At 42.8% G+C, this 26,108-nt stretch overlaps 1 protein-coding gene and 1 long non-coding RNA gene across 6 annotated transcripts in view; one reads left to right on the forward strand and one right to left on the reverse strand.

The window, feature by feature from the left end:
* pkp4 (plakophilin 4) overlaps positions 1-26,108 on the forward strand; it is a 156,050-nt gene that overhangs the window by 45,237 nt on the left and 84,705 nt on the right. For all 5 annotated transcript variants that reach the window (XM_033024087.1, XM_033024086.1, XM_033024085.1 and 2 more), the window contains one exon: positions 17,887-17,999. In XM_033024087.1, the coding sequence (XP_032879978.1) occupies positions 17,887-17,999 (113 nt within the window). The remainder of the gene's footprint in view (positions 1-17,886; positions 18,000-26,108) is intronic.
* On the reverse strand, positions 978-25,431 carry LOC116975253. The gene is made up of 3 exons (XR_004412576.1): positions 25,420-25,431; positions 11,521-11,536; positions 978-1,076 (listed from the first exon to the last, which is right to left on the reverse strand). It is a non-coding gene; the product is annotated as an uncharacterized LOC116975253 (long non-coding RNA).

The following is a 26,108-nucleotide window of genomic DNA, read 5'->3' on the forward strand; positions in this document are numbered from 1 at the left end:
ATCTGCTGGAGATGACATCTCTTCACAGGATGACGGCTAATTTAGGCTTATTATTGTCATGTGATTCGAGGCACTAACAAGCTTGTGTTTTGCATGCAATCCAATCAAAGCAGATAATGCTCTTAATGAATACAATCAAACCAAAGTCAAGTACAATAGATAGAGCAGAGAGAAAGATACAGAGTGCAGAATATTGTTCTCAGCATTGTAGTGCAACAGTTCCAGAGACAAAGTCCAATGTCGGCAATAAGATAAGAGGTAAATTGGACAGTATCCCAGCTTATGGAAGGACCATTGAAAAGTCTAATAACAGAGGGGAAGAAGCTGTTCCTGAGTCTGGCAGTACACGCTTTCAAGCTTCTGTATCTTCCAGCTACTGGGAGCGGGGGGAAGGAATAACCGAGCTGGGAAAGGTCTGATTATGTTGGCTGCTTTCCCAAGGCAGCGTGAAGTATAGATAGTTGGAAAAACAGTGAAATGGGTCTCTATCCAGTACTGTAATAACTAACAATATAATAATAGCATTTCTACATCTATACTTGTATAAAACTACACCTTTACTAAATCAATATTCAGTTATAATTTCACGCAATGGCACACTTTTCACACAATACTGCAAAATTCTTTGTCCCAAACATTATGGAGGGCACTGTGACTCCCATTAGTGTCTTACCTTTACAATCCCTCAATTCTATCCACAGCGACTCTACATCGTCAGTTCCTATGTCACCCCTCGCAAGGGACTGAATTTCATCCCTCACCAACAGAGCTACCCCACCTCCTCCGCCCACCTGCCTGTCCTTTTCTACAGGATGTAAAACCCTGAATATTCAGTTCCCAGCCCCGATCCTCCTGTAGTCATGTCTCTGTAATCCCCACAATGTCATATCTACCAATCTCTAACTGAGCCTCAAGCTCATCCACTTCTTATACTCCACACATTCATATATAATATTTTTAATTGTTTACTCACCTCACCTTTCACTTCGATTCCTATTTCACTTGCCCATATTCTTCTATCCCTTCATGAGCTTTCTGTCCCGTTAATTCTGGTGTATTTCTTAACTTTTCCTATACTCTGCCTTTAACTCCATCCTTGTATTTCCAATTTGTCTCCCCCCCCACCCCACTATTTAGTTTAAACCCACCCGTGTAGCAGTGGCAAACCTGCCTGCCAGAATGCTAGTCCCCCGCCTGTAACGGTGCAACCCGTCCCTTTTGTACAACTTGCCCTTACCCCAAAACAGATCCCAGTGGTCTAAGAATTTAAATCCCTGCCCCCTGCACCAGTTCCTCAGCCACACATTCGGATCCCCTATCTCCCTGTTCCTGCTCTCACCAGCATGAGGAACTGGAAGCTAACTGGAGATAACCACCCTGGAGGTCCTGCTTTTCAGCCTTCTTCTGAGCTCTCCAATGTCACGCTGCAGAATCTCTTTCTTTTTCCCCAATGTCATTTGTGCGAACATGCACTACTACTTCCAGCTGCCCCACCTTCCCCCTTGAGGAGGCCCTGCAATCTGTCCGTGACGCCCTGGACCCTGGCACCAGGGAGGCAACACGCCATCCTTGAATCCCTCCTGTTACTGCAGAAACCACTGTCTCTACCTCTCACTATGGAGTCCCCTACTACCACGGCTCTGCCTGACGTCTGTCTCTTCGTCTTTGCCTCAGCGCCATGTTTTGACTCGCAGACCTGTCCGCCGCTCAGATTGGCAGTGTCTTCTATCCCGACAGCTTCCAAGAGGGTGTACCTGTTTTCAAGAGGTACAACCCCCGGGGTCTCCTGTACTCCAAGCTTCCTTACCTTCCACATTGTCACCCACCTTCTCTCTTCCGATAATTTCTGTGTAATGATCTCGCTTTAGGTCCTGTCCAGGAAACTCATTTTCCCGGATGATCCTGAGGTCATCCAGTTACCTCTCCAGTTCCCTAACATGGTCCTTCAGGAGCTGAACCTGGACACACTTTCCACAGTTGTAGCAGCCAGAGGCACCAGCAGTGTCCCTGACCTCCCACATCCTGCAAGCATCACACTGCATCGGCTTGCCTGTCATTTCTTCACTGCATCTCGCCCTCTCCAACTTTTAGAGTAGTCTCCTCGCCGCCGCCGCCTCCTTGCCGAAGACTCTCGAGCCAAAGACTCGCACTTTTCTCACAAGGCACTTTTCTCACAAGGCACTTTTCTCACAAGGCACTTTTCTCACAAGGCACTTTTCTCACAAGGCACTTTTCTCACAAGGCACTTTTCTCACAAGGCACTTTTCTCACAAGGCACTTTTCTCACAAGGCGCTGCTCCCCAACAGGCTGCTCCCCTAGAGCAAACCTTGCTTATATTAACTGATAAATTGACTCAATCACTAATTAGCTAACTTACCAATTTGCGATTTAATTTCTTCAGCCAATCCCCGCATTCACTCCTTCACCTGCCGCTCCTTTACCGACCTTGAAGGTATGTGTTGGACAATTGAAGCACACAAATCTGCCTTGCAATGGACATCGCAAAGGCAGCGCTTCAAGAAACTATCCATGCCTGAATTGTATTCCATGCAGTATCAAAGCAGTTGGTGGCACACTGCAGTCAATTGGAACCAATCAGAGAGTTACGTTGCAATCTAGCCATCACTGAGGTTTGAAAACACAAGGAACTGCAGACCCTGGAATCTTGAGCAGAACACAAAGTGCTGGAGGAACTCAGCAGGTCAGGCTGCATCTGTGGAGAAAAATGTAAAGCTAGATGGAGAAATATGGGAGGGGAGAGAGGGTGGATATAAGGGAAGATTAGTGAATAAAAGAAGGGAAAGGAGCAGTGTCACTGGAGGTGTGGGAGCTGGTGGTAGAAATGGAAGCACGCTGGGATGGGGGAGAGTGGGCACGAGGAGGGGGTTAAGAGGGCATTACTTGAAATTGGAGAATTCAATATTCATACAGTTAAGGGGCTGTCCCACTTGGGCGACCTAATTGGCGAGTTTAGGAGAGTTTGAAAAAATAACATGTTGAAGACCTCCTTCGACTATGTTGAAGACTAGCTTCGACTAGCTATGACTAACTTTGGGGAAAATTGGACACCAAATAGTGGAGAGTGAAGATGATCTCCTTTCGACTATGATGAAGGCTATCTACGACTACCCTCGATTACCTACGACTAACATGCCGACCTACTATGACTAAACCTACGAGTAAAAAAAGTATCGATTTTTTTTTCCCCATGGCGACCTTTTTTTACTCGCGGGCATTTTTTAACATATTGAAAAGAACGCCGCGACCCAGCTGAGGCCTCGAGTACGCGGAGACCACTCTCGAGCATGAAGGAGAGTTACGAAGACCTCCTACGACCTTGTGTCGACCATGCTGCGAGTATGAGTCGAGGGCAAACTCGCCAGAACTCGCGGATTAGGTCGCCCGTGGGGCAGGCCCTTTAGGTATGATTGAGAAATGGAAACTGCTTTTCAGTTACCCAATCTGCAATGTAAGCATCCTATTTGTTCAACTACAGTACAATGACTAATCCTTTCCCGATATAATGCTTTACACAACATTATTACTTGTTTCCAATATAACTGCTTGTCTCCAATGTGGGAGCAGAGCCATCAAACTGACCATTCAATTTAATAATCCTTGATGCTAAATTTAATGTACATCTTAAGTGGCTTTATTTAACATTCAAGTCGACTTATCTGCAAATGTTATACGAGTACTTCAATGCAGTCAGAACCGCAGAAAGAATTTTTAAAGGGGAAAATCCTTCAGTGTTGATATTTGTGTAGAAATGTCCTAGCTGATGTGTAGTATATGTGTAGGCTTGCTAGGGCTACACGTGTGGGTTTAAACTAAATAGTTAGGGGGTGGGATTGACAAATTGGGAGTATAAAGATGGAGTTAAAGGGGAAGTGAGTACAGAAAAAGTTACAATAGACTCCCGTATTAATGGGAAGGAAAGTTTGAGAAGGGATAAGAGAGTAAGGTCAGGGCCAATTGTGAGAGGGGAGGTGAATACCAAAGTCAAAGTGTTGTATATGAATGAGCGAAGTATAAGAAATAAAGAGGACGAGCTTGAGGCTCAGTTATAAATTGGCAAGTATGATGTTGTGGGAATTACAGAGATATGGCTGCAAGAGGGCCAGGGCTGGGAACTGAATAATCAAGGGTGTACCTCCTATCGAAAAGACAGACAGGTGGGCAGAGGGGGTGGGGTAGCTCTGTTGATGAGGAATTAAATTTAGTCCCTTGCAAGGGGTAACATTGAAACTGGAGATGTGGAATCAGTATGGATAGAACTAAGGAATTGTAGGGGTAAAAACACCCTAATGGGACATCTACATACAGGCCCCCAAACAGTAGACTGGATATGGGGTGCAAGTTGAATCAAGTTAAAATTGGCATGTTGTAAAGGTAATGCTACAGTTGTTATGGGAGATTTCAACATGCAGGTAGACTGGGAAAATCAGGTTGGTACTGGACCCCAAGAAAGGGAGTTTTGCGAGGGCCTCCGTGATGGATTCTTAGTGCAGCTTGTATTGGAGCCTACCAAGGAGAAGGCAATTCTGGATTTAATGTTGTGATTTGATAAGGGAACTTTCAGGTTAAGGAGCCATTAGGAGGTAGTGACCATAATATGGTAAGTTTTAATCTACAATTTGAGAGGGAGAAGGGTAAATCGGAGGTGTCAGTGTTACAGTTGATCAAAGGGGACTATGGAGCCATGAGGGAGGAGCTGACCAACGTTGACTGGAAAGTTACCCCAGCAGGGTGACGGTGGAACAACAATGGCAGGTATTTCTGGGAATAATACAGAAGGTGCAGGATCAGTTCATTCCAAAGTGGAAGAAAGATTCCAAGGGGAGTAAGGGATGACCATGGCTGACAAGGGACGTCTGGGACAGTATAAAAATAAAAGAGAAGTAGTACAACGTAGCAAAGATGAGCGGGAAGCAAGAGGATTCGGTAATGTTTAAAGAGCAACAGAAGATAACTAAAAAGCCAATAAGGGGAGAAAAGATGAGGTACGAAGGTAAGCTAGCCAAGAATATAAAGGAGGATAGTAAAAGCTTCTTTAGGTATGTGAAGAGGAAAAAAATAGTTAAGACCAAAGTTGGACCCTTGAAGACTGAAAAAGGTGAATTTATTATGAGGGACAACGAAATGGCAGATGAACAGGTACTTTGGATCCGTCTTCACTAAGGAGGACACAAACAATCTTCCCGATGTACTAGTGGCCAGAGGATCTGGGGTGACGGAGGAACTGAAGGAAATCCACATTAGGCAGGAAATGGATGCTGGGTAGACTGATGGGACTGAAGGCTGATAAATCCCCAGGGCCTGATGGTCTGCATCCCAGGGTACTTAAGGAAGTGGCTCTAGAAATCGTGGACGCATTGGTGATCATTTTCCAATTTTCTATAGATTCAGGATCAGTTCCTGTGGATTGGAGGGTAGCTAATGTTATCCCACATTTTAAGAAAGGCGGGAGAGAGAAAACAGGGAATTATAGACCAGTTAGCCCAACATCGGTGGTGGGGAAGATGCTGGAGTCAATCATAAAAGATGAAATAGCGGCACATTTCGATAGCAGTAACAGGATCGGTCCGAGTCAGCATGGATTTACGAAGGGGAAATCATGAGGACTCGGACCTTCTGGAATTTTTTGAGGATGTAACTAGGAAAGTGGACAAGGAAGAGCCAGTGGATGTAGTGTACCTGGACTTTCAGATAGCATTTGATAAGGTCCCACATAGGAGATTAGTGGACAAAATTAGGGCTCATGGTATTGGGGGTAGAGTGCTGACATGGATAGAAAATTGGTTGACAGACAGGAAACAAAGAGTAGGGATTAGCGAGTCCCTTTTAGCATGGCAGGTAGTGACTAGTGGGGTACCGCAAGGCTCGGTGCTGGGACCGCAGCTATTTACAATATACATCAAGGATTTAGATGAAGGGATTCAAAGTAACATTAGCAAATTTGCAGATGACACAAAGCTGGGTGGCAGTGTGAACTGTGAGGAGGTTGCTATGAGAATGCAGGGTGACTTGAACAAGTTGGGTGAGTGGGCAGATGCATGGCAGATGCAATTTAATGTGGTTAAATGTGAGGTTATCCACTTTGGTAGCAAAAACAGGAAGGCAGATTATCTGAATGGTGTTAAATTGGGGAAAAGGGGAAGTACAAATGGATCTGGGGGGTCCTTGTTCATCAGTCAATGAAAGTAAGCATGCAGATACAGCAGGCAGTTAAGAAAGCGAATGGCATGTTGGCCTTCATAAGAAGAGGAGTTGAGTATAGGAGCAAAGAGGTCCTTATGCAGTTTTATAGGGTCCAAGTGAGACCACACCTGGAGTATTGTGTGCAGTTTTGGTCCCTCTTTAGGAAAGGCATTCTTGCTATTGAGGGAATGCCGCGTAGGTTTACAAGGTTAATTCCCGGGATGGCGAGACTGTCATATGCTGAGGGAATGGAGCGGCTGGGCTTGTATACTCTGGAAATTCGAAGGATGAGAGGGAATCTTATTGAAACATATAAGATTATTAAGGGTTTGAACACGCTATAGGCAAGAAACATGTTCCCGATGTTGGGGGAGTCCAGAACCATGGGCCACAGTTTAAGAATAAGGGGTAAGCCATTTAGAATGGAGACGAGGAAACACTTTTTCTCAGAGTTGTGAGTCTGTGGAATTCTCTGCCTCAGAGGGCGGTGGAGGCCGGTTCTCTGGATACTTTCAAGAGAGAACTAGATAGGGCTTTTCAAAATAGCGGAGTCGGGGGATATGGGGAGAAGGCCCATATCGGGGGAGGAGCCATCTTGAGGAACGGCTGCTAGCCAGCAGCCATCCGTTTTAATTTGCTTTTTTTATAGTTTTTAGTGAGTCCTGTTTTTCGTTCGTTGGGGATATGGACTTTTTAATGTGGGGGGTAGGTGTCAACTCTACTTCTAGGTCCCTACCTGGTTGGTGAGGCAGCTTTTTCTCCGGGCTGCCCGTCGACCCGTCCTCATGGCCTACCAGTGGGCTTGGAGCGCCGTTTCCTGGCGGGGACCGCCCAGCACCTCGGCCTTGGTGGCGGCACAGCACTGGAGCGCTTTCGTGGTGCGTAGCGGGCGATGCCTTGCCTGGGTCGCCGCGCTGGATCGACGCACTGGAGCTCCGGTGAGCTGAGACCGCCGTGTTCAACAGCTGCGGGTCTGCGGAGCGGAGCGGAGCGGGCGGCGCCGACTTCATCATCGGGAGCCTGGGAGCTCCAAACCGGCGCGGCCTTGTCGGCTTCGGAAGCCGCGGTCTCCAACTAGAAAGCGGCCGTTCCAGGTGGCCCAGCCGCTGAGAGGACTCTCCCGACGCCGGGGCAAGACCACCCGGTGAGAATGGCCAGGAACATCGGGCCTCTGTAGAGGCAATTGCGGTGGCCTCAATAGGCCTGACTTTGGGGTGAACTTGGAGTGGGGACTGGACATTGTGCCTTCCCCCACAGTGGTATCCACTGTGGGGGGGATGATTTTTTTTGTCTGTAATGTAATCCTGTTAGTCTTTGTCCAAGATGGCTGCCGTGGTGGGAGAGTGGACGCTGGCGCGCTTTAGCTGCCGCTGCTCTCTCTTCACATTGTGTTTTTGATTTTCTGTTTTTGGACTGAATTCTGTTTTTAGTTTGTGTCTCTAATGTCTTTATTATTTATTTTACTCTGATTATATGTTTATATTCCTGTTAATCTATGTAAGGTGTCCTTGAGATGTCTGAAAGGCGCCCAACAAATAAAATTTATTATTATTATTATTATTATTAAGGCAGGAACGGGGTACTGATTGGGATGATCAGCCATGATCACATAGAATGGTGGTGCTGGCTTGAAGGGCCGAATGGCCTACTCCTGCACCTATTGCCTATTTCTTGAATTCTTTACCCTAGAATGTGTGCCTATTCAGTAGATTTATTTAAGAGGATTTTCTTGAGAATAAAGTCAATAGAACTCGTAGCTCAAAATGACGGTGGAAACTTATCAATTTGCAAATATATCGAGTGAGCTATCGATGGAGCTGTAACTGCAAGATTTTGCTTCAAGACCTAGAAGGTGGAATTGGGCTAGATTACATTTTTTAGGGTGGCATGCTCTTGGGTGGCTAATAGTCACCTTCTATGCCACCTACGATTTATGGGGATGGGAAAGAGAAGTTGAGCTGGATAAACCTTGATCATATTGGATGGTGGAGCAGGACACATTCACACAGCCCTTTCCTGCTCCAATCTAATTGCTCCACACTTTGTTGCTGATCACCAAAGCTGGCTGTAAAATCTTGCTATTTGTTCTGAAGTTCAGAAACACTAATTTTAACTTGCTGAACTTTTAACATTTAGAAAGTAATTAGATTTCAAAATACTTAACTAAATAAATTAACTAATATCTTAATCCCTCACACTTGATGTTCTCCACTGGGGAATAAAGGGAGTTCTGGGTTTATGTGCCCAGATTATGGACTGGCAGCTGAAAAGTGTGTGGGGATGAGATAAAGAGTCCATGAAAAGAGAAGGGCGAAGATGTGGTCCCGTGTGGCGTCTTCTCTGCTCTTTTTGTCCTCTGCCATCCAGTTCACAGCAGCACATTCAGAATCCGCCACAAGCCTCTTTGCCAATCTCAGAATGTCGCTGTCGGTGCTTCCCCCGGGCCCTCCTCTGTGCTCTGACAGAACGTCCTTTAGACACAGAAAACAAGAGGATGGAGGGGTGGTTCATGTGGTTGGAGAAGAGAGAGGCAATGGAAACTTGGGTGGGGGAGATGAAGTAAGAAGAGGGGATGCAGACTGTGGATATCAAAGGGCCAAAAGAAATATTAAGTGCAGGGAACAAAGGGAAAAGTAATGGGGTGCGAAAGGGTGGGAATTGTCTTTTATTTCTTTACTATGTAGAAGGAAGTCATTTGAATCCACTTAGTCTATGACAGCGCAGAGAGTAATCCCATTTTCTCTAAGCTATTGCCCTCTCATTCCCATCAATCTGCTCCATCCTAGATGGAAGAATGGGATCTAAGGGAGGATGGGAGGTTAGGGAGCAAGGGAATAATTGGAGGAGGTTTATGGGGATAATTTATGGGGAGGTTGGGGAAAGAGTGACAGTTGATTGGGGCATCTGTGCCTGAGCCCATCCGTTTGAGCGTTTCTTGCTGATCGACATCTTGTATGTCCGTATGTGCTCCTGTAGTGTCTGATCTCTCATAAGGTCATGTGATAGGAGCAGAATTAGGCCGTTCGGCCCATCAAATCTACTCTGCCATTCAATCATGGCTGATCGATCTCTCTTTCCTAACCCCATAACTTTTCCCCATAACCTGTGACACCTGTGCTAATCAAGAATCTATCTATCTCTGCCATAGAAATATCCACTAACGGCCTCCACAGCCTTCTGTGGCAAAGAATTCCACAGATTCACCACCCTCTGACGAAAGAAACTTCTCCTCATTTCCTTCCTAAAAGGACGTCCTTTAATTCTGAGGCTATGACCTCTAGTGTTAGACTCTCCCGCTTGTGGAAACATCCTCTGCTCATCCACTCTATCCAAGCCTTTCACTGTTTTGTACGTTTCAATGAGCTCCCCCCCTCATTCTTCTGAACTCCAGCGAGTACAGGCCCAGTGCCAACAAACGTTCATCATAAGTTAACCTATTCATTGTTGGGATCAGTCTTGTAAACCTTCTCTGGGCCCTCTTGAAATAAATGCTAGCATTGTTAGCTTTCTTTACTACCGATTCAATTTGCAGATTAACTTTAACGGAATCCTGCGCCAACACTCCCAAGTCCCTTTGTACCTCTGATTTCTGGATTCTCTCCCCATTTAGAAACACTCTCATGTTTTAGATCTTATTCCCACAAACTAAGTTTTGCTCTATTAAGTCAGTGGGATGGATAAAGTGGCTATTCCACATCAAAAACTGTAACGAGCAGATGTTTGCACTGCTGAATATGAATTTCGAGACCTGGGGCATCATGAATATTCCTCATGGGGATTGACTTGAATTTCACTCTATAATCATAGTACTAGACCACAAATACTTGGGCATTCACATCCATGCCTTGGTTAGAGCAATGAGTGTACCTTGCAGAGGACAACTGGAAAAGGAGTGCTGTCATCAGTTGTTGATCTATTGCTGTCAAGAACAGGCTGGTCTGACATTTCACCAACTCTCTTTGAGATGTGTGAATGTCTCGTGACCCTCCAGCTTGCAGAACCAACATACTCCTGTCATCAGTGCCTGCGACTAAATCCCAAAAATACAGGCGTGATCACGGAGGACTTGTACACCTACCTTGAAAACCGCTATTGCTGCCATCAGCCTAGCCCCAAAACCGCAACTGAAAGGGATAAGTTGATGCAAACAAACACATTGAAGGTCTTCTTTCTTACAGCATCACTGATAATATAATAGCCCTTGACCAACTGGAGCATCAGAGCATTCATTATTGCTGGAGAGCCATCCTACTTGCCATCTGTGACAAGATTCTTGGTATCTACAAGAAAGTAGCATGCCCGGATTGGTGAGAATGAACAAAGATATCCCATTCATAATTAATTACTACTAACAGCCGAAGTCCTTCACAGGCAATAATTCCCCCCATTGAAATAAATGGTAAAGTAGTTCCTGTGCCAATCTAATCTTGTGCAGTATATTGATTAATTAAAAGATACAGCATACAAACAGGCCCTTCAGCCCACTGAGCACGCCGACCATCGAGCACCGTTCACACTAGTTCTATGTTATCCCACCATCTCATCCATTCCCTACGTACTTCTTCATAGGACACCAGAAGTGGAATGCATTTGGAGGAATAGCATTGAACCACGGGTGGAACTTTGGGTAGACACAAAATGCTGGAGTAAAAAGCAACTTTGGGTCTTCTGCATTCTTGTGGAATTCCTGAAGTTGGTTTCGCAGGGAAATGTCCCTAATTATACAGATATTTGCTGTAAAGTTGGGATTGTGCTTGGAAAGGAAAATTTCAAGATATACGGTTACTGCTTTTTATTCAGAAACATTCCATTTCTCTGTTTTACACAAGTATGCCTTTGAAAATTAAGATTAATTTACATTTATTTTTCAATATGCATCTATGTATCTCTAATTTACTGCTTTACTGGATACGATCATCAACACTTCCTTCAGCAGGTTCATCCCTGTTACTAGCTGAAAGTAAACAAAAGTGAATAAAATCCAAAATTAACTGCCATACTAGTAGCCTTATGTGGCAGCAGAATTGTATAAGAGTTAATGTAAACATTTTTACTCAAATAGCAATGGGATGAAGAATGATTAATTAGTGGAGATGTTGTCTGTGACAGTGCAATTTAACAGCTCATACATCATAAAATTACATTTATTTACGCATTTTAAAAAGTAATTGTATTTGATGCAAACAATTAGAAGTGACAGGGTGAAAGCTTGACTTCGGGGTCATACAGTATGGAAAAGGGGCCAACTTGCCCATGCCGACCAAGATGTAGATGTACACTAGTCCCACATGCGCGTGTTTGGCCCATATCCCTCTAACCTTTCCTATCCATTTACTTCCATCCATCCAAATGTCTTTTAAAGTTTGTTATTGTACCTGCCTCAACTACCTCCACTGGTAGCTCGTTCCATGTGGAAAAAGTTGATCTCAAGTTCCTATTTAAATGTTTCCCCTCACCATTAATTATCTCAGGAAAATTATCTAATGCATAGCAATGCATCTAAATATACATTTTCCTTTTGCTAATCTGGTTAGATCTCTAAGTTTTGTTTTGAAAATAATTTCTTTGACAAAACCATAAACTGATAGTTTTACGTTTTTGTGTTCTAAATAACAACAAAATATACAGATTGCAAGGAAATATTAAAACTACATTTTATGATAATAGCTGTTAAAACCGACTATACCCATCTGACAGGTTAATATTGCACTAACTGACAAGAGATGGTCAAAGGACATAACTGCAGCAAATGTTCTTTTGGTAATATGTATAAAGGTGTCAAAACGCCACATTACCGGACATTCAGATTAGATGTATGTGTTATGAACAGCAATGAAGATACCCAGTTTGTACGAACCAGATTTAAAAAAGTTATTGATAAACGCTGTTTCCATCATTCCCACTTCAGAATTAATGTTAAAATTTTAACTGAAATATCTCCTGACCAAATTTGTGATGTATATGACTGACTGTAAAAGTAAAATCTGGATAAATCCAACGTATAGTTGTGAATGTTTTCATTAAATAGCTACAGTACTGATACTCCATATTAAAAGCATTGATTTGCCGGTACAATGAATTCTGTAATAACGTGTCAACGGTAGCAGTGACAATCGAACACTGCGGTTTTAATGTTTCACGTGTTCACAATTTTATTCATCCATCTTTATGGATTAAAAACAAATTATAACATTGGGAATTAGAACACATTGTGGGAGGGGGGGGGGTTGAGAAGGCAATCGGTGCGGAATGGATGGATTGAGGCTGGGGAATTAGTGCGTGTTGGTTGGAGTAGATAAAATTGTGAGGGGAGAGCGCGGGGGATGTCAGTGGGATTGAATGGGGGGGGATCTGGACGGGGGGATCTGTGCAGGATGGATGGGGGGGAATGTGCGGGATGGATGGGGGAGGAATTAGTGTAGGGTGGATGGGGGGGGATCAGAACAGGATGAATGGGGTAGACAAAAATGCTGGAGAAACTCAGCGGGTGAGGCAACATCTATGGAGCGAAGGAAATAGTCAACATTTCTGGCCGAGACCCTTCTTCAGACTGATCCCCCCCATTCTTCTTGAATGGGGGGGATCAGTACAGGATGAATGGGGGAGGTCAGTACAGTGTGGATCCCTGGAGGGTCTGTGCAGGATGAATGAGTGGATCACTACAGGATGGATGGGGGAATCGGTGCAAGATAAATGGAGGGGGGGGATCAGTTCAGGATGGGTGGGAGCAGTGCAGGATGAATGGGGGGTGCAGTGCAGGATGGATGGGGGTGGCAGGAGAATCAATGTGAGGTGGATAGGGAGATCAGTGCAGGATGAATAAATGGGAGGGGGGTAGATGGGGAGGGGAGCACAGGGGATGTCAGTGAGGACTGGATAGAGGTAGGAATGGGGATCAGTGTGGGATTGAGAGGAGGGGTCCCAGGATAAGGGGGGGGGGGGGGGGGGTGGGGGAAGAGAGAGAGAGAGAGACAGGCAGACAGACAGACAGACAGACAGACAGACAGACAGACAGACAGACAGACAGACAGACAGACAGACAGACAGAGAGAAAGACAGACAGACAGAGAGAGAGACACAGAGAGAGAGACAGACAGAGGGACAGACGGAGGAGGGGAGAGAGGGGGAGGGGGAGAGAGACACAGAGGGAGAGGGACAGGCAGAGGGAGAGGGACAGAGGAGGTGCGGAGGAAGGAAGGTCAGCGCTCCTCAGACAATACCGGCATCATTGCCCCGCTGCCTTGGCCGTCCCTGTCCGCCGCCAAAGGGGGAGGCAGTTGGGAACTCCTCGCCACTGCCTCCCCTCCTCCGCCAACCAACAGCAAGGTGCGGGGCCGAGCAGTGCAGACGTTTCAGACGGCGGAAGGGAGCTCCCGCTCTCCCGCGCTCGCTCCCTCCCTCCCTCCTCCCAGCCTCGGCATGCGGGAGGGTTTGTTTTGAAAGCGCCGTTGGCGGAGTGGCAGGCAGCGGCCGTTATCAGACCGGGCGGGGTGCGTGAGGAGGAGGAGATGGAGCCGCCACTGCTGCTGCTGCTGCTGTGCTGGGGCCCGTCATTCGCTCCGACCCAAAGTCACGCCACACTTAGCATCTTTCCCACGCATTACAGCCGTCGCCGACACATAATGCCACGTTCCTTTTCTCCAGAGACGCTGCCTGACCCGCTGAGTTACTCCATTTTTTTGTGTCTATCTTCAGTATAAACCAGTATCTGCGTGACAAGCCGGACAAAATGGCTCAGCATTTAGGTTGCCCGGCGGCACTTTGGGTGGTCATTGGCACCCGGGCAACTGCTAATTTCGAGCCCTGCTAGTCTTTCCTCCAGTCTTCCCATCACCTTTGGAAACTTTTATTGCTGTTTATCAACACGAGGACCAAAGTTGTGCCAATGAAAGTCAAAGAAGCCATTATGAGTCTGGGAAACATGAATAAAACAGTTTGAGACACCAGTCAAACCTTAGGCTTCCCAAAATCAACTGTTTGGAACATAATTAAGAAGAAAGAGAGCACTGGTGAGCTTACTAATTACAAAGGGACTGGCAGGCCAAGGAAGACCTCCACAGATGATGACAGAATTCTCTCTATAATAAAGAAAAATCCCCCCAACACCTGTCTGACAGATCAGAAACATTCTTCAGGAGTCAAGCAAAATGTTCAAGAAGGAACTGCAGATGCTGGAAAATCAAAGGTAGACAAAAGTGCTGGAGAAACTCAGCGGGTGCGGCAGCATCTATGGAGCGAAGGAAATAGGCAACGTTTCGGGCCGAAACACTTCTTCAGACTGATGTGGTGGGGGGCGGGGGGGCGGGGCGGGGCGGGAAGAATGAACACTGACCACTGTCCACAGAAGACTTCATGAACAGAAATACAGAGGCTACACAGAAAGATGCGAACCACTGGTTAGCCGCAAAAATAGATGGCCAGGTTATAGTTTGCCAAGAAGTACTTAAAAGGGCAACCACAGTTCTGGAAAAAGGTCTTGTGGACAAATGAGACAAAGAATAACTTGTATCAGAGTGATGGCAAGAGCAAAGTATGGAGGAGAGAAGGAACTGCCCAAGATCCAAAGCATACCACCTCATCTGTGAAACACGGTGGTGGGGGTGCTATGGCCTGGGCATGTATGACTGCTGAAGGTACTGGCTCACTTATCTTTATTAATGATACAACTACTGATGGTAGAAGCATAATGAATTCTGAAGTGTATAGACACATCCTATCTGCTCAAGTTCAAACAAATGCCTCAAAACTCATTGGCCGGCGGTTCATTCTATAGCAAGACAATGATCCCAAACATTCTGCTAAAGCAACCAAGGAGTTTTTCGAAGCTGAAAAATGGTCAATTACCTGATCTGAACCCAATTGAGCATGTCTTTTATATGCTGGAGAGAAAACTGAAGGGGACCAGCCCCAAAAACAAGCATTAGCTAAAGATGGCTGCAATACAGGCCTGGCAGAGCATCACCATAGAAGACACTGGTGATATCCATGAATCGCAGACTTCAAGCAGTCATTGCATGCAAAGGATATGCAACAAAATACTAAACATGACTACTTTTATTTACATGACATTGCTGTGTCCCAAATATTATGGTGCCCTGAAATGGGGGGACTATGTATAAACACTGCTTTAATTTTACATGGTGAAACCAAAATGTATAAAAATGACCTTTATTAAAATCTGACAATGTGCACTTTAACCACATGTGATTTTTATCTATTACAAATCTCAAATTGTGGAGTACAGAGGCAAATAAATAAATGATGGGTCTTTGTCCCAAACATTATGGAGGGCACTGTATGTGATTTTATATGATTAAAATCTCTTTGTGGCCCTTGTGAGTTGTGCAACACTTTTTGATGTAAAAGTGTTCCTGCCACTATACCATTCACCAATCTGACGATAAACTGTTAATCACAATTCTCTGTTGAGTGTCCATTAGTCAATCTTCCACAGAACACTTTTTTATCATGAGCCAAAATTTACGAAGCAGACTTTTATTGTCATATGCCTTCTGAAAATCCATAGCAATGACATTTACTACCTCGCTTTCATCAACTTCCTCAACAAATAATTCAATTCTGTGAGTCCAACCTATTCTTGAATAAATCTATGCTGGCTCTCCTTGATTTAACTCAAAAGATTCCCAATCTCCATTTATTATTACTGACCTTGCTGTCCTGGGCTTCCTCCAATGCTAGAGTGAGGTCACATACAAACTGGAAGACCAGCACCTCATTCTGCTTGGTTGGCTTATAGTCCAACAGTAGGAACATTGAATTCTCCATTTTTAGGTTGTACCCCCTTCCTTCCTCATCTCTCCCTCCAAAACCGATACACACCCATTACTCCCACTATCTCCCCCCTCCCCCTTTTCCATCTCTGTCCTGTTTCACCTCTGGCTTCACATTTTACTCACCCTTATCTGACATCCTTTTGTCTCCTTATCATCTCTAGCCGTTGTCCACTCATCTTCCAATCAATATACCTATATCCACCAATCGCGTGCCAAGCTTTGTCCTGTCCCCACCTCTTTTTCAGCTTTCTCTCCACCCCCCCCCCCCCCCCACTACAATCAATCTGAAGAATGGTCCCGACCCAAAATGTCAGGTTCTATGTCCTCCCTAGATGCTGCCTGACTTGCTGAGATACTCCAGCACTTTGTGTTCTGCACAAGGTTCCCGCATCTGTTGTTCTTTGTAACCCCATTTATTATTACCCTGATTATTGCTCCAGGCGGTTTCATCAGGAACGGAACTATCCTGTCGAGCCTGTTCTTTAACCCTTTTGTGAACAACGGTGTCACTGTTTCAGTGCTCTTGGCATCTGGGACTATCATTCACTCAAGAGGTATGGAATATTATGGCATGCCATTGTCATACTCTGCAATATCTTTAAGGTAAAACAAAAGGACACAGAATGCTGGAGTAACACAGCAGGTCAGGCTGCATCTCTGGAGAACATGGACAGATGACGTGTTGTATCCTTCTTCAGTCTCTTTAGGGCGTTTTCCAACCAGACTAGATGACTTGTTTACATTAAGCGCAGCCAGACTTTGTGATACCTTTTCCTTGTCAACAAGCTCCATTTGAACAGGGATATTGGCAGTAGAACATAGTGCTGGATTAACTCAGCAGGTTGGGCAACATCTCTGGAGGGCATGGATATTGGCAGCATGCCCTTCCTTGGGAAAGAGTCATACAAGTGCTCATTGCATATACCAACCCTCCCCTTCACAAAAATGCATTGATTCATCTCAAAAGAGAATTATGTTTACAATAAAAATAAAACTGATTAAAGAATTTACATTAGATTGGATCATACTTTTTTTATATCTATATCCAGCATATTAGGAAAAGCTAACATCGCAATGAAATAGTAGTAATATTGCTAAATGAGGCAATGGCTAGTTTTTTTGTATGTGTCTGGATTCCTGAAAATGCCTGAATTTGTACACATTGCTTTTTGCGACTTTTTATTTACATGAATAATGCCATCAGATGACAAATCCTGTGTGTTCATCTTTCTCCAGCACAGTTTACATGTGATCAGCTTTGGGGAAGGCTGCTATTATGATGTAAAGCTATGCTGCTGAATCTGGCCAATAGAGCTTAGAGGTTTTTTTTTCTCCATCTCGTGCTCTCGCGCTCTCTATCTTGTCTGAAAATATTTTAAAAACAGGAATTGCTTTCAACAGTAGTGTCAATGTAGGCATATTGGCTAATTTATGCATTGAAAATAAGTTAATATTAAATTGCTAAAAATATGGGGGATATTCATTAGGGAATCGTGGATGATGAATTATCGTTTCCTCCATTTAAAGACAGAATTGAAGGATTTCTGTGTTTAAACCACCATGATATATACTGCATGCTGCAATACTGGTGATTGTTGGAAACCTGCGAATCATTGCTGAGAGGTATGTGTATAAGATTGTCAGGAAATAGTTGATCGTTTGCTCGGATCTCAATCTGAATGCAAGAAATTGCAGAGAGATTTATTTTACCACAGGGCATATATATTGACAATGTGCAGTTGGTGCAAAATGGGAAGAAACTGTTTAACATCCCATAAAGTAAGATGCAATCATTAAAGTAAAACTGAACTCTTTCAGGCATGCAACAGAATCAAATCAATTTGTATTTGTTAGCTCTGTGAACTTAGTATATTTTTATCTTTGTCGCAGGAGCTCCAGTTTGAAAGGCTTACAAGAGAGCTTGAGTTGGAACGGCAGATTGTTGCAAATCAACTAGAAAGATGCAAGCTGGGAACTGAATCGCCAAGTGGCGCCAGTGTCAGGTATAGACCTACGTTTTTTACTGCTTTCAGATGCCTGAGTAAACAAACTTTGGTTGATTTTCCCCTGTGCAAGTCGAATGTCAATGAAACAATATTTTTAAGTTGTGTCTGTGGAAAATCAACATCTTGTATGGATAATGTATGATCATCAAGTTTGAATTGTCAATAATTTTCTACCAGTTTGAATGCACCATACATAACATACTAACTAACACATCAGTCATACAATAGATTAGATGAATTCTTAGCAGAAGACATGATCTTGTTGAATTGTTTTTTTTTAAAGTTATGGATACCCAACTTGAAGAAATATTAGGTTGTAACCATCTTAAAATTCACTTTGGGCAAATCCTGAGCAGTGACAATGTAGACGTTAAATGTATTCCTTACTGTGCTGAGGCTGAAAATTGCTTGTTAAGGTACCACTTTCCCAAGACCATACTGAAAAATAATTGGAATTATCCTAGAGAATCTTAATCACATCAAACGTGAAACATGCAGAGGTAAATCAATAAATCGATTATCTAATTAAAATCCGTACTTTGCAAAAACAGTTCAACAATAGAACAATTGAGCAATAGTGTGAAAACGGTCCTTAATGACTAACACAAGGCTTAATGTGTTAGAGTTAATGAAAGGAGCATTGACAAGAGTTAGCAGCTTTTTCTTATAACCATATTGGTCAAGCTTACCCTGGCTGTCACTGATATCCTCGCACAATGTTAGACACGCTAGTGATGCAGAATTCTGTTTTCCTTTGATGATTAAAGTGGATTGACTAAAGTGGGACGTATACCTGGATTCTGAACGTGCCATTGAGTAACAAATGTACCTAGACTGAAAGGGTACTTGTACAATAGCAGTAATTCAGATCCATATCTGCCAGATGGCAAGCTGTGTCTTAACTGTAGGCACCTGTGGAAGAAAGACTTGCTGTATGTAAACCACCAATCCTGTATAATTTGAGAAAATATTGCATTGCATGAATCCTCTTTGCATTTCTTTCTCCAAGAGTGAACAGAAATGTAAGGATTCTTGTATTTCCTCGCACAAGACATTTGTTTGGAATAAAACCATTTTAAAGGTATAACACCTTTCACAGCCTAGAATCATTGCCCAGAGTCATTATTGACACTGTTCCCATGCCCATACTTAACAGATCCAAATGCAGAGCCTGTTTAGCTGCATCCCACCCCAGACTCGAGCCCAGCATCATCTTGGTTTAGGTTTATTATTGTCACATGTACTGAGAAAAGCTTTGCTTTGCATGCTATCCAATAAAGTCAGATAATACTATACCTAAATACAATCAAGCCAAATAGTCCAGAATATAGTTCTCAGCATTGTAGTGCACCAGTTCCAGAAACAAAGCCCAATGTCCGCAATGACGTAGAGGAGAATCTGTAATCTAGTTTATGGAAGGACTATTCAGAAGCCTGTTAATAAAGGGGAAGAAGCTGTTCCAAGTCTGGTGACGCGTGTTTTGAAGCTTCTGTGTCTTCTGCCCGACAGAAGGGGGAGAGGAAAGTTCTTTGATTATGTTGGCTGCTATCCCGAGGCAGCATGAAGTGTAGATGGAATCACTCGTGGGGAGTCTGGTCTGTGTGATGGACTGGGCTATTGTCTTTGCCAACTGTCAAAGATGTGAAGGCATTGAAATGTCGGACACATTCTGAAACACGTAAACGTTTCTAAAATGAAAGAATTTCTAAAATGAAAGATTCAACAAAATACATCCCAAATCATATTCCTTCTTCCCCCCCCACCCCATCACCCCGAGTTCATGCTAAGAAATCTTGATAAGATCGAACTTTTCCACTTGACTTCACAGGGAGTCGAGTGCCGAATGATCTGATAGTTTTGGCATTCCAAATCTGTGACTAAGTCATTGAGAGGAGGTCAGAGGGACGGTGTTGGGGAACCTCTAACTCTTTCTTGTGGCATACCTAGGTGCTGGAATTTCTACCAAGGAAAATGATAGATTGGCTCTTCACATGAGCAACAGCTCTTAAATCTACACCTTGCTTCAATTCCTCAGCCCTCACCTTAAAAACAGCCTCATAAAGCAGATGGTATACATGATAAGTGTCCAACTGATCGTGAACTTTTAATAGCTTCCATCTGTCTGTCTTCTGAAAATAAACATGCCCAGCATTATTAAACTTACCTCACAATTTCAGTCACTGATGCCCAGAATGTTATCTCTAAATAACTTCCCTGGGATTTAGATTTTCGAGCGGAATGGAAACTTACATGTTTAAATTGTGACATTCGTTCATTTTTTTACATAATTTTAGCTCATGGACAATTTAAAACTTGTTCGTCGAGAATCATATTTTCAATCATACAGTGCTATCCCTTGAAACATATAAGATTATTAAGGGTTTGGACACGCTAGAGGCAGGAAACATGTTCCCAATGTTGAGGGAGTCCAGAACCAGGGGCCACAGTTTAAGAATAAGGGGTAAGCCATTTAGAACGGAGACGAGGAAACACTTTTTCACACACAGAGTTGTGAGTCTGTGGAATTCTCTGCCTCAGAGGGTGGTGGAGGCCAGTTCTCTGGATACTTTCAAGAGAGAACTAGATAGGGCTCTTAAAGATAGCGGAGTCAGGGGATATGGAGAGAAGGCAGGAACGGGGTACTGATTGTGTATGATTAGCCGTGATCACATTGAATGGCGGTGCTGGCTTAAAGGGTCGCACTATTGTCTATTGTCGATTGTCTATAACTGTAGGTGATGGAACAGCACATCTTCCCTTCCCACTGTGCAGGGACACAAACAGTCTTTCCAGGTGAAGCAGCAAATCACTTGCATTTCTTCCAATCTTGTGCATTGCATTTACTGTGATTCTCTCAACATTGGAGATATCAAATGCAGATTGGGTGATTATTTTGAGGAACACTTGAGGGCAGCACGGTGGCGCAGTGGTAGAGTTGGTGCCTTACAGCGCTTGCTACAGCAGTTCTCCCCGTGACCGCGGGGGTTTTCTCTGAGATCATTGATTTCCTCCTACACTCCAAAGACGTACAGGTATGTAGGTTAATTGGCTTGGTGTATGCGTAATTTGTCCCTAGTGGTAGGATAGTGTTGATGTGCGGGGATCACTGGTCAGTGCGGACTCGGTGAGCTGAAGGGCCTGTTTCCTCGCCGTATCTCTAAACTAAACTAAAACGCTTGCATTTACTCCACGGGGGTGACTCTGAGCTTCCTGTCGTCCATTACTTCAATTCTCCATCCCCTTCTTACTCTGACCTAACAGTGTCATTAAAGCCCAACACAAGCCTGAGGAACAGCGTATGATATTCTGTCTGAGCATGCTGCAGCTTTTTAGACGATACTAAATTCTAGAACTTCTGTCTATATGGGCCTGAACCTGACCTGTCAGCCACATCCTCCTGCTCTGCATTTTGCAACTCCCACATTTATTATTATTTTTTGCCTAGGTTCTCACTTTTAAGGATAACAGGGAAGCCTTTTTTTTTCTTCTTTTTTTTTTCTCTTCTGTTTAATCTTTGTAAGGTGACCTTGAGATTTGAAAGGCGCCCGAAAATAAAGTTTATTATTATTATTTTAGGACCGAGGTGAGAAAAACATTTTTCACACAGAGAGTGGTGAATCTGTGGAATTCTCTGCCACAGAAGGAAGTTGAGACCAGTTCATTGGCTATATTTAAGAGGGAGTTAGATGTGGCCCTTGTGGCTAAAGGGATCAGGGGGTATGGAGAGAAGGCAGGTACAGGATACTGAGTTAGATGGTCAACCATGATCATATTGAATGGCGGTGCAGGCTCGAAGGGCCGAATGGCCTACTCCTGCACCTGTTTTCTATGTTTCTACTACTCCCATTCTCTCATTAACTAGATAACCTTACAACCTTTCCTCATGATCAGCTGGGTTTTACCCTATCAGAGAATCTGCCCTCTCTCACCCTCCTTGCATCTGACAAGCCTCTTTCGGCTCCTTCCCAGTTCTGATGTAGGATTTTCAACTAGAAATGTTAACTCTGATTCTCTTCCCACAAATGCAGCCTGACATGCTGAGAAATGGAAAACCAGCATTTTCTGTTTCTTTGTCACATTTTAAAATGTTTTTGTTTCAAGTGGTTTAACCTCTTCCAGTCTGTGCAGTACTTGACAATAGTTAATTTACAAGTAACTTTTGGACAATCAGAATGAAAGAGGATTCCAAGGTATGAATAGGATTAGCGAATGGCATAATGAGAAGTCAATACTGTTCACATTACTGCACAACATTGTATAACAAAAAATCCAAAATGGTGGAAATGCAGCACATAAATCAGGATCTTTAGAAAGGGGAATGGTTAATATTTCGGGTTGAAGTCATTTAATCAGAACTGGGAAAAAGGAAAAAAAAAGACAAAGTCTGGAGTAACTCGGTGGGTCAGGCAGCATCTCTGGGGAAAATGGATAGGTGACATAGAAACAAGAAACAACATATGTTGGTTTACAAAACAAGACACAAAATGCTAGAGTAACTTAATGGATCAGGCAGCATCTCAGGGGAACACGGATAGATGACATTTCAGGTCGGGACCCTTCTTTAGACTGATTGGAGTAAAGAGGAGAAAGCTGGAAAAGAGAGCAAACAAGTTAGCCTTAAACTGTAATGTAGGTTGGAGGAGGATGGATATACCGAAGGGGCCATGCCTATAGTGAAGCCAGAGTTGCCATGGTGATAAGCTGTTGAAGTTTTCTGCTTGATAGCTTAATGAGAGCAGTTAGGGAGAGGGAACATTAACAAAGGAAGGTAAAAGCTCTAAAATCCTAGTGTAGGAAATGCTCAGTAGGTCAGGTACTCTGGAGAGGGAATAAATTGAGTCAATATTGTCAAACAAAAATTATACCTGTGCTAAATTTTTACTTTCTTTACTTAAAACATAGAACAAAGAACAGTACCCTGCCAAACATGATGCCAAGATAAACTAATCTCATCTGCCTGTATATGATCCATATTTATCCATTTCCTGCATGTCCATCCATGTACCTTCTGAAGATAGATACACAATGCTGGAGTAATTCAGCAGGTTAACTTGGACAAAAGGGTTCCAGCCCAAATCTATTATTTTCCTCCAGAGATGCTGCTTGACCCGCTGAGTTACTCCAGCATTTTGTGACTATCCATTTTTTTGGGGACCAGTATCTGTAGTTCCTTCCTACACCAGTACCTTCTGAGATGATTTCAACTTTAACTTTCTCTCTCATAGTCTTTACAGATCTGCTCTGCACGTCTTTCAAATGTTTTTTATTTCAGACTTTAATTTAAAACGAAACTCAGCTAATGCAAGCAATTAGAGGCCAACTAATTCAATATCTTCCGTATAAATCAGTGAGAAATTGAATGCAAACTGTTTTTGAATTTGGATATATTTCAAATATTTATAATGCCTCCAAATTGGCTGCTTACACTGCTGCAAATTATACTATTATTGATTTATTTCATATTTACCAAAGTAAGTAATTGCTTTAAAATAATGTCCAAATATCAAACAATCAGTCAGATTGTGGTCCATTAACAAAGTTAGAAATATATACTTCAGATTCTCGCAACTCGTAGGTAGAATGTAAATGGAGTACAAATTATGATTACACAATTCAAAAAAGCTAGTAGTTGGTAGATGGATATATTTAGTTTTCCAAAATGTAGCATAGCAAAAATGTCATTTAAAAAAGTCAAAAATAGCAGTTTTCCCAAAACCTGTACAATTTAAATATTGAGGGGGAAAAAAATCATATTTGTATATAGGCGTAGTTGCATTTAAGCCACAATAATAGCAAGATGCATTTAATGTTTAAGAATATGCAATCAAATTTGATGTTTATATTATACATTGCCAGTGTATAAAATGCTTCAGAATTCTATTTATGTTATAAATGTATTAATCTGTCCTCGAGCGTTGATAAAACTTTAAGCTGTGGCTTGGGGAAGTGAGCTGTAGTCAACCAAATCCAGAAATTCATTTGTTGCAACCTTTTATGCACCCGAGTAAACTGGAGGTCCTTCATTCTCAACGGTCACTCTCTTTGCAAAAATAATCGTATTATTGATAAGCGTTGGGCTGCTAGACTAGGGGTCCGTTCTTGGACGTGATTCACTGACGTAAATAGGCTTAGTCATTATTGACTGGCTTTCCCATTTTTCCTTAAGACAATCTGCGTACTTGTGTGTAAAATTGTCTTGTGTGTCGTTGCCTTCTATGAGACTCCATTTAGCTTAACAGTATGTTATGACTATAACCAGTTACCTTTACATTTTATCTGTAATTATGTGGGTGGGATTTATACGTAGTCTCAGGCGTGTTTGCGGCTGGGATTCTCGCGCAGACGCCATCGTAATTAGTTTAGTTTAGTTTGAAGAAGCATGGAGGAGAGGTCACAGCTTTCCACCATGCACGAGTTAGACCACGAGGAAGATCAAATTGTGCTATACAAGAAGAAGTTTGGATGAATATCTTACTGTTTTTACTACTACAATAAAGAAACTATTAATTAAGAGACTGTGTTTGGAAGATTTAACTTTGGACGGCATTGAATATCTCGTGGAGAGCTCGTGAATGCATTTTGATTATCCCCTGAATCCCTGTCTTCAATCATAGTGACTAAAGGAGAAATTCTTGAAACAATATAAAAATCTGTCACTACAGAATAGATGACCAACATTTATTTGTTAGAAAGGTTCACTGCACTTTTATTCACCAGTTCCAATTGCTTCTTAAAGGTTTATTTGTTTTTCCCCTGCATGAACAAGGAAACCATTTCAGGTGCAGAACCATCAGTGAAAATAATTTTTGTGATGCTTGTTCTAAATTGCAGTTCAGCTTTAATCCATGAGTCCTGCATTTAATTTTAAATGTTGATTTTTTTCCCCTTCTGATAATCTTATTCATATCTTGGATCATATTTTCATATTTTTCTCTATTTAAAAATGTCAAGTTTATCAAATTATTTCTCATTACAGTGTTTCACTAGATTTTTACAAAGACTTCAATATTAAAATATCTCCCTCGAGTCTCGCAGCATCAACCTCAACATTATACTGCGGAGACAAGACTAATGGAGCTGTTTTGGATATGTGGCTTTGAATTCTTTTAGATTGTGTTGATTACTGCACTACATTGGACGCACTGAGTGTAAAATATTGTAATGCACCTTTTCTTTAGCTTTCAATCTTTACCTATTGTCTTGTGTGTGACAGGTGTTTGCTCGTATAGTATTGTATTTTTCGGCATTGTGTCATTTGTCACTTTTCTGTCACCTGAAACATCTGACATGATGCAGCTTTTCTATATCTGTCATTGACTGCTGTTTTCACTGAAGACTGAAGGCTTCTTTTTCTAATCCAAAGCATAAAGCCTTTAGACTGTAATTCTAAAATCCATGTGAATCACCTCACTGCCACTGAGCTTTGTGCACTACCAGAATCGCTGTGTGTTTTTTGTCCATTTTGTATACCTAATGAGTTTCCATCAGATGGGATTCATTAAACTGCTGTGTTGAGCACCAGTTGTACATTATCACTGCTCTTAATAGAAGGAAGGATATGACAGCCGCCAGGCACATTAATAGCTTTGTTTTATGTTTGATTTCTGTGGATTCTCGGCATACCCATTCATAAATCAATATTAACTTTCCCAAAATGTTCATGAATTAACTCTGATATTTTTCAACAAATGTTCACAAATAATTGTAATTTTCATGAATCTTCCATTCCCAGAGGGGAAAGATAAGGAATAAAAGGATGGGGGAGGGGGGACAAATAAACCAAGTCAATCTCACAAAGGAGGATGATTCCCGGTCTGAAACGTTGTTTGTCTATTCCCTCCTCAAATGCTACCTGATTTGTTGAGTTCCTCTGGTATGTTTTGTTTTTCGCTGAAGATTCCAGCATCTGCATTTTTCTTCTCTCAAATCGCATAAATGTTTGACTGATACAAATGGAAAGTGTAAAATTCAATATTAACAGTCCTCTGGGAGTGTAGAACATGCCTAGCACGACATATTGGCATGTCTTCACGGGCTGCAATTTGCAACTCCTATGTTCTCTGGCCCATTCTGGCTCTCTAAATGCTCCCATTCATTCATTGGCCA

Source organism: Amblyraja radiata, chromosome 7 (assembly GCF_010909765.2).
Source record: "Amblyraja radiata isolate CabotCenter1 chromosome 7, sAmbRad1.1.pri, whole genome shotgun sequence".
NCBI classification, from domain to species: Eukaryota; Metazoa; Chordata; class Chondrichthyes; order Rajiformes; family Rajidae; genus Amblyraja; species Amblyraja radiata.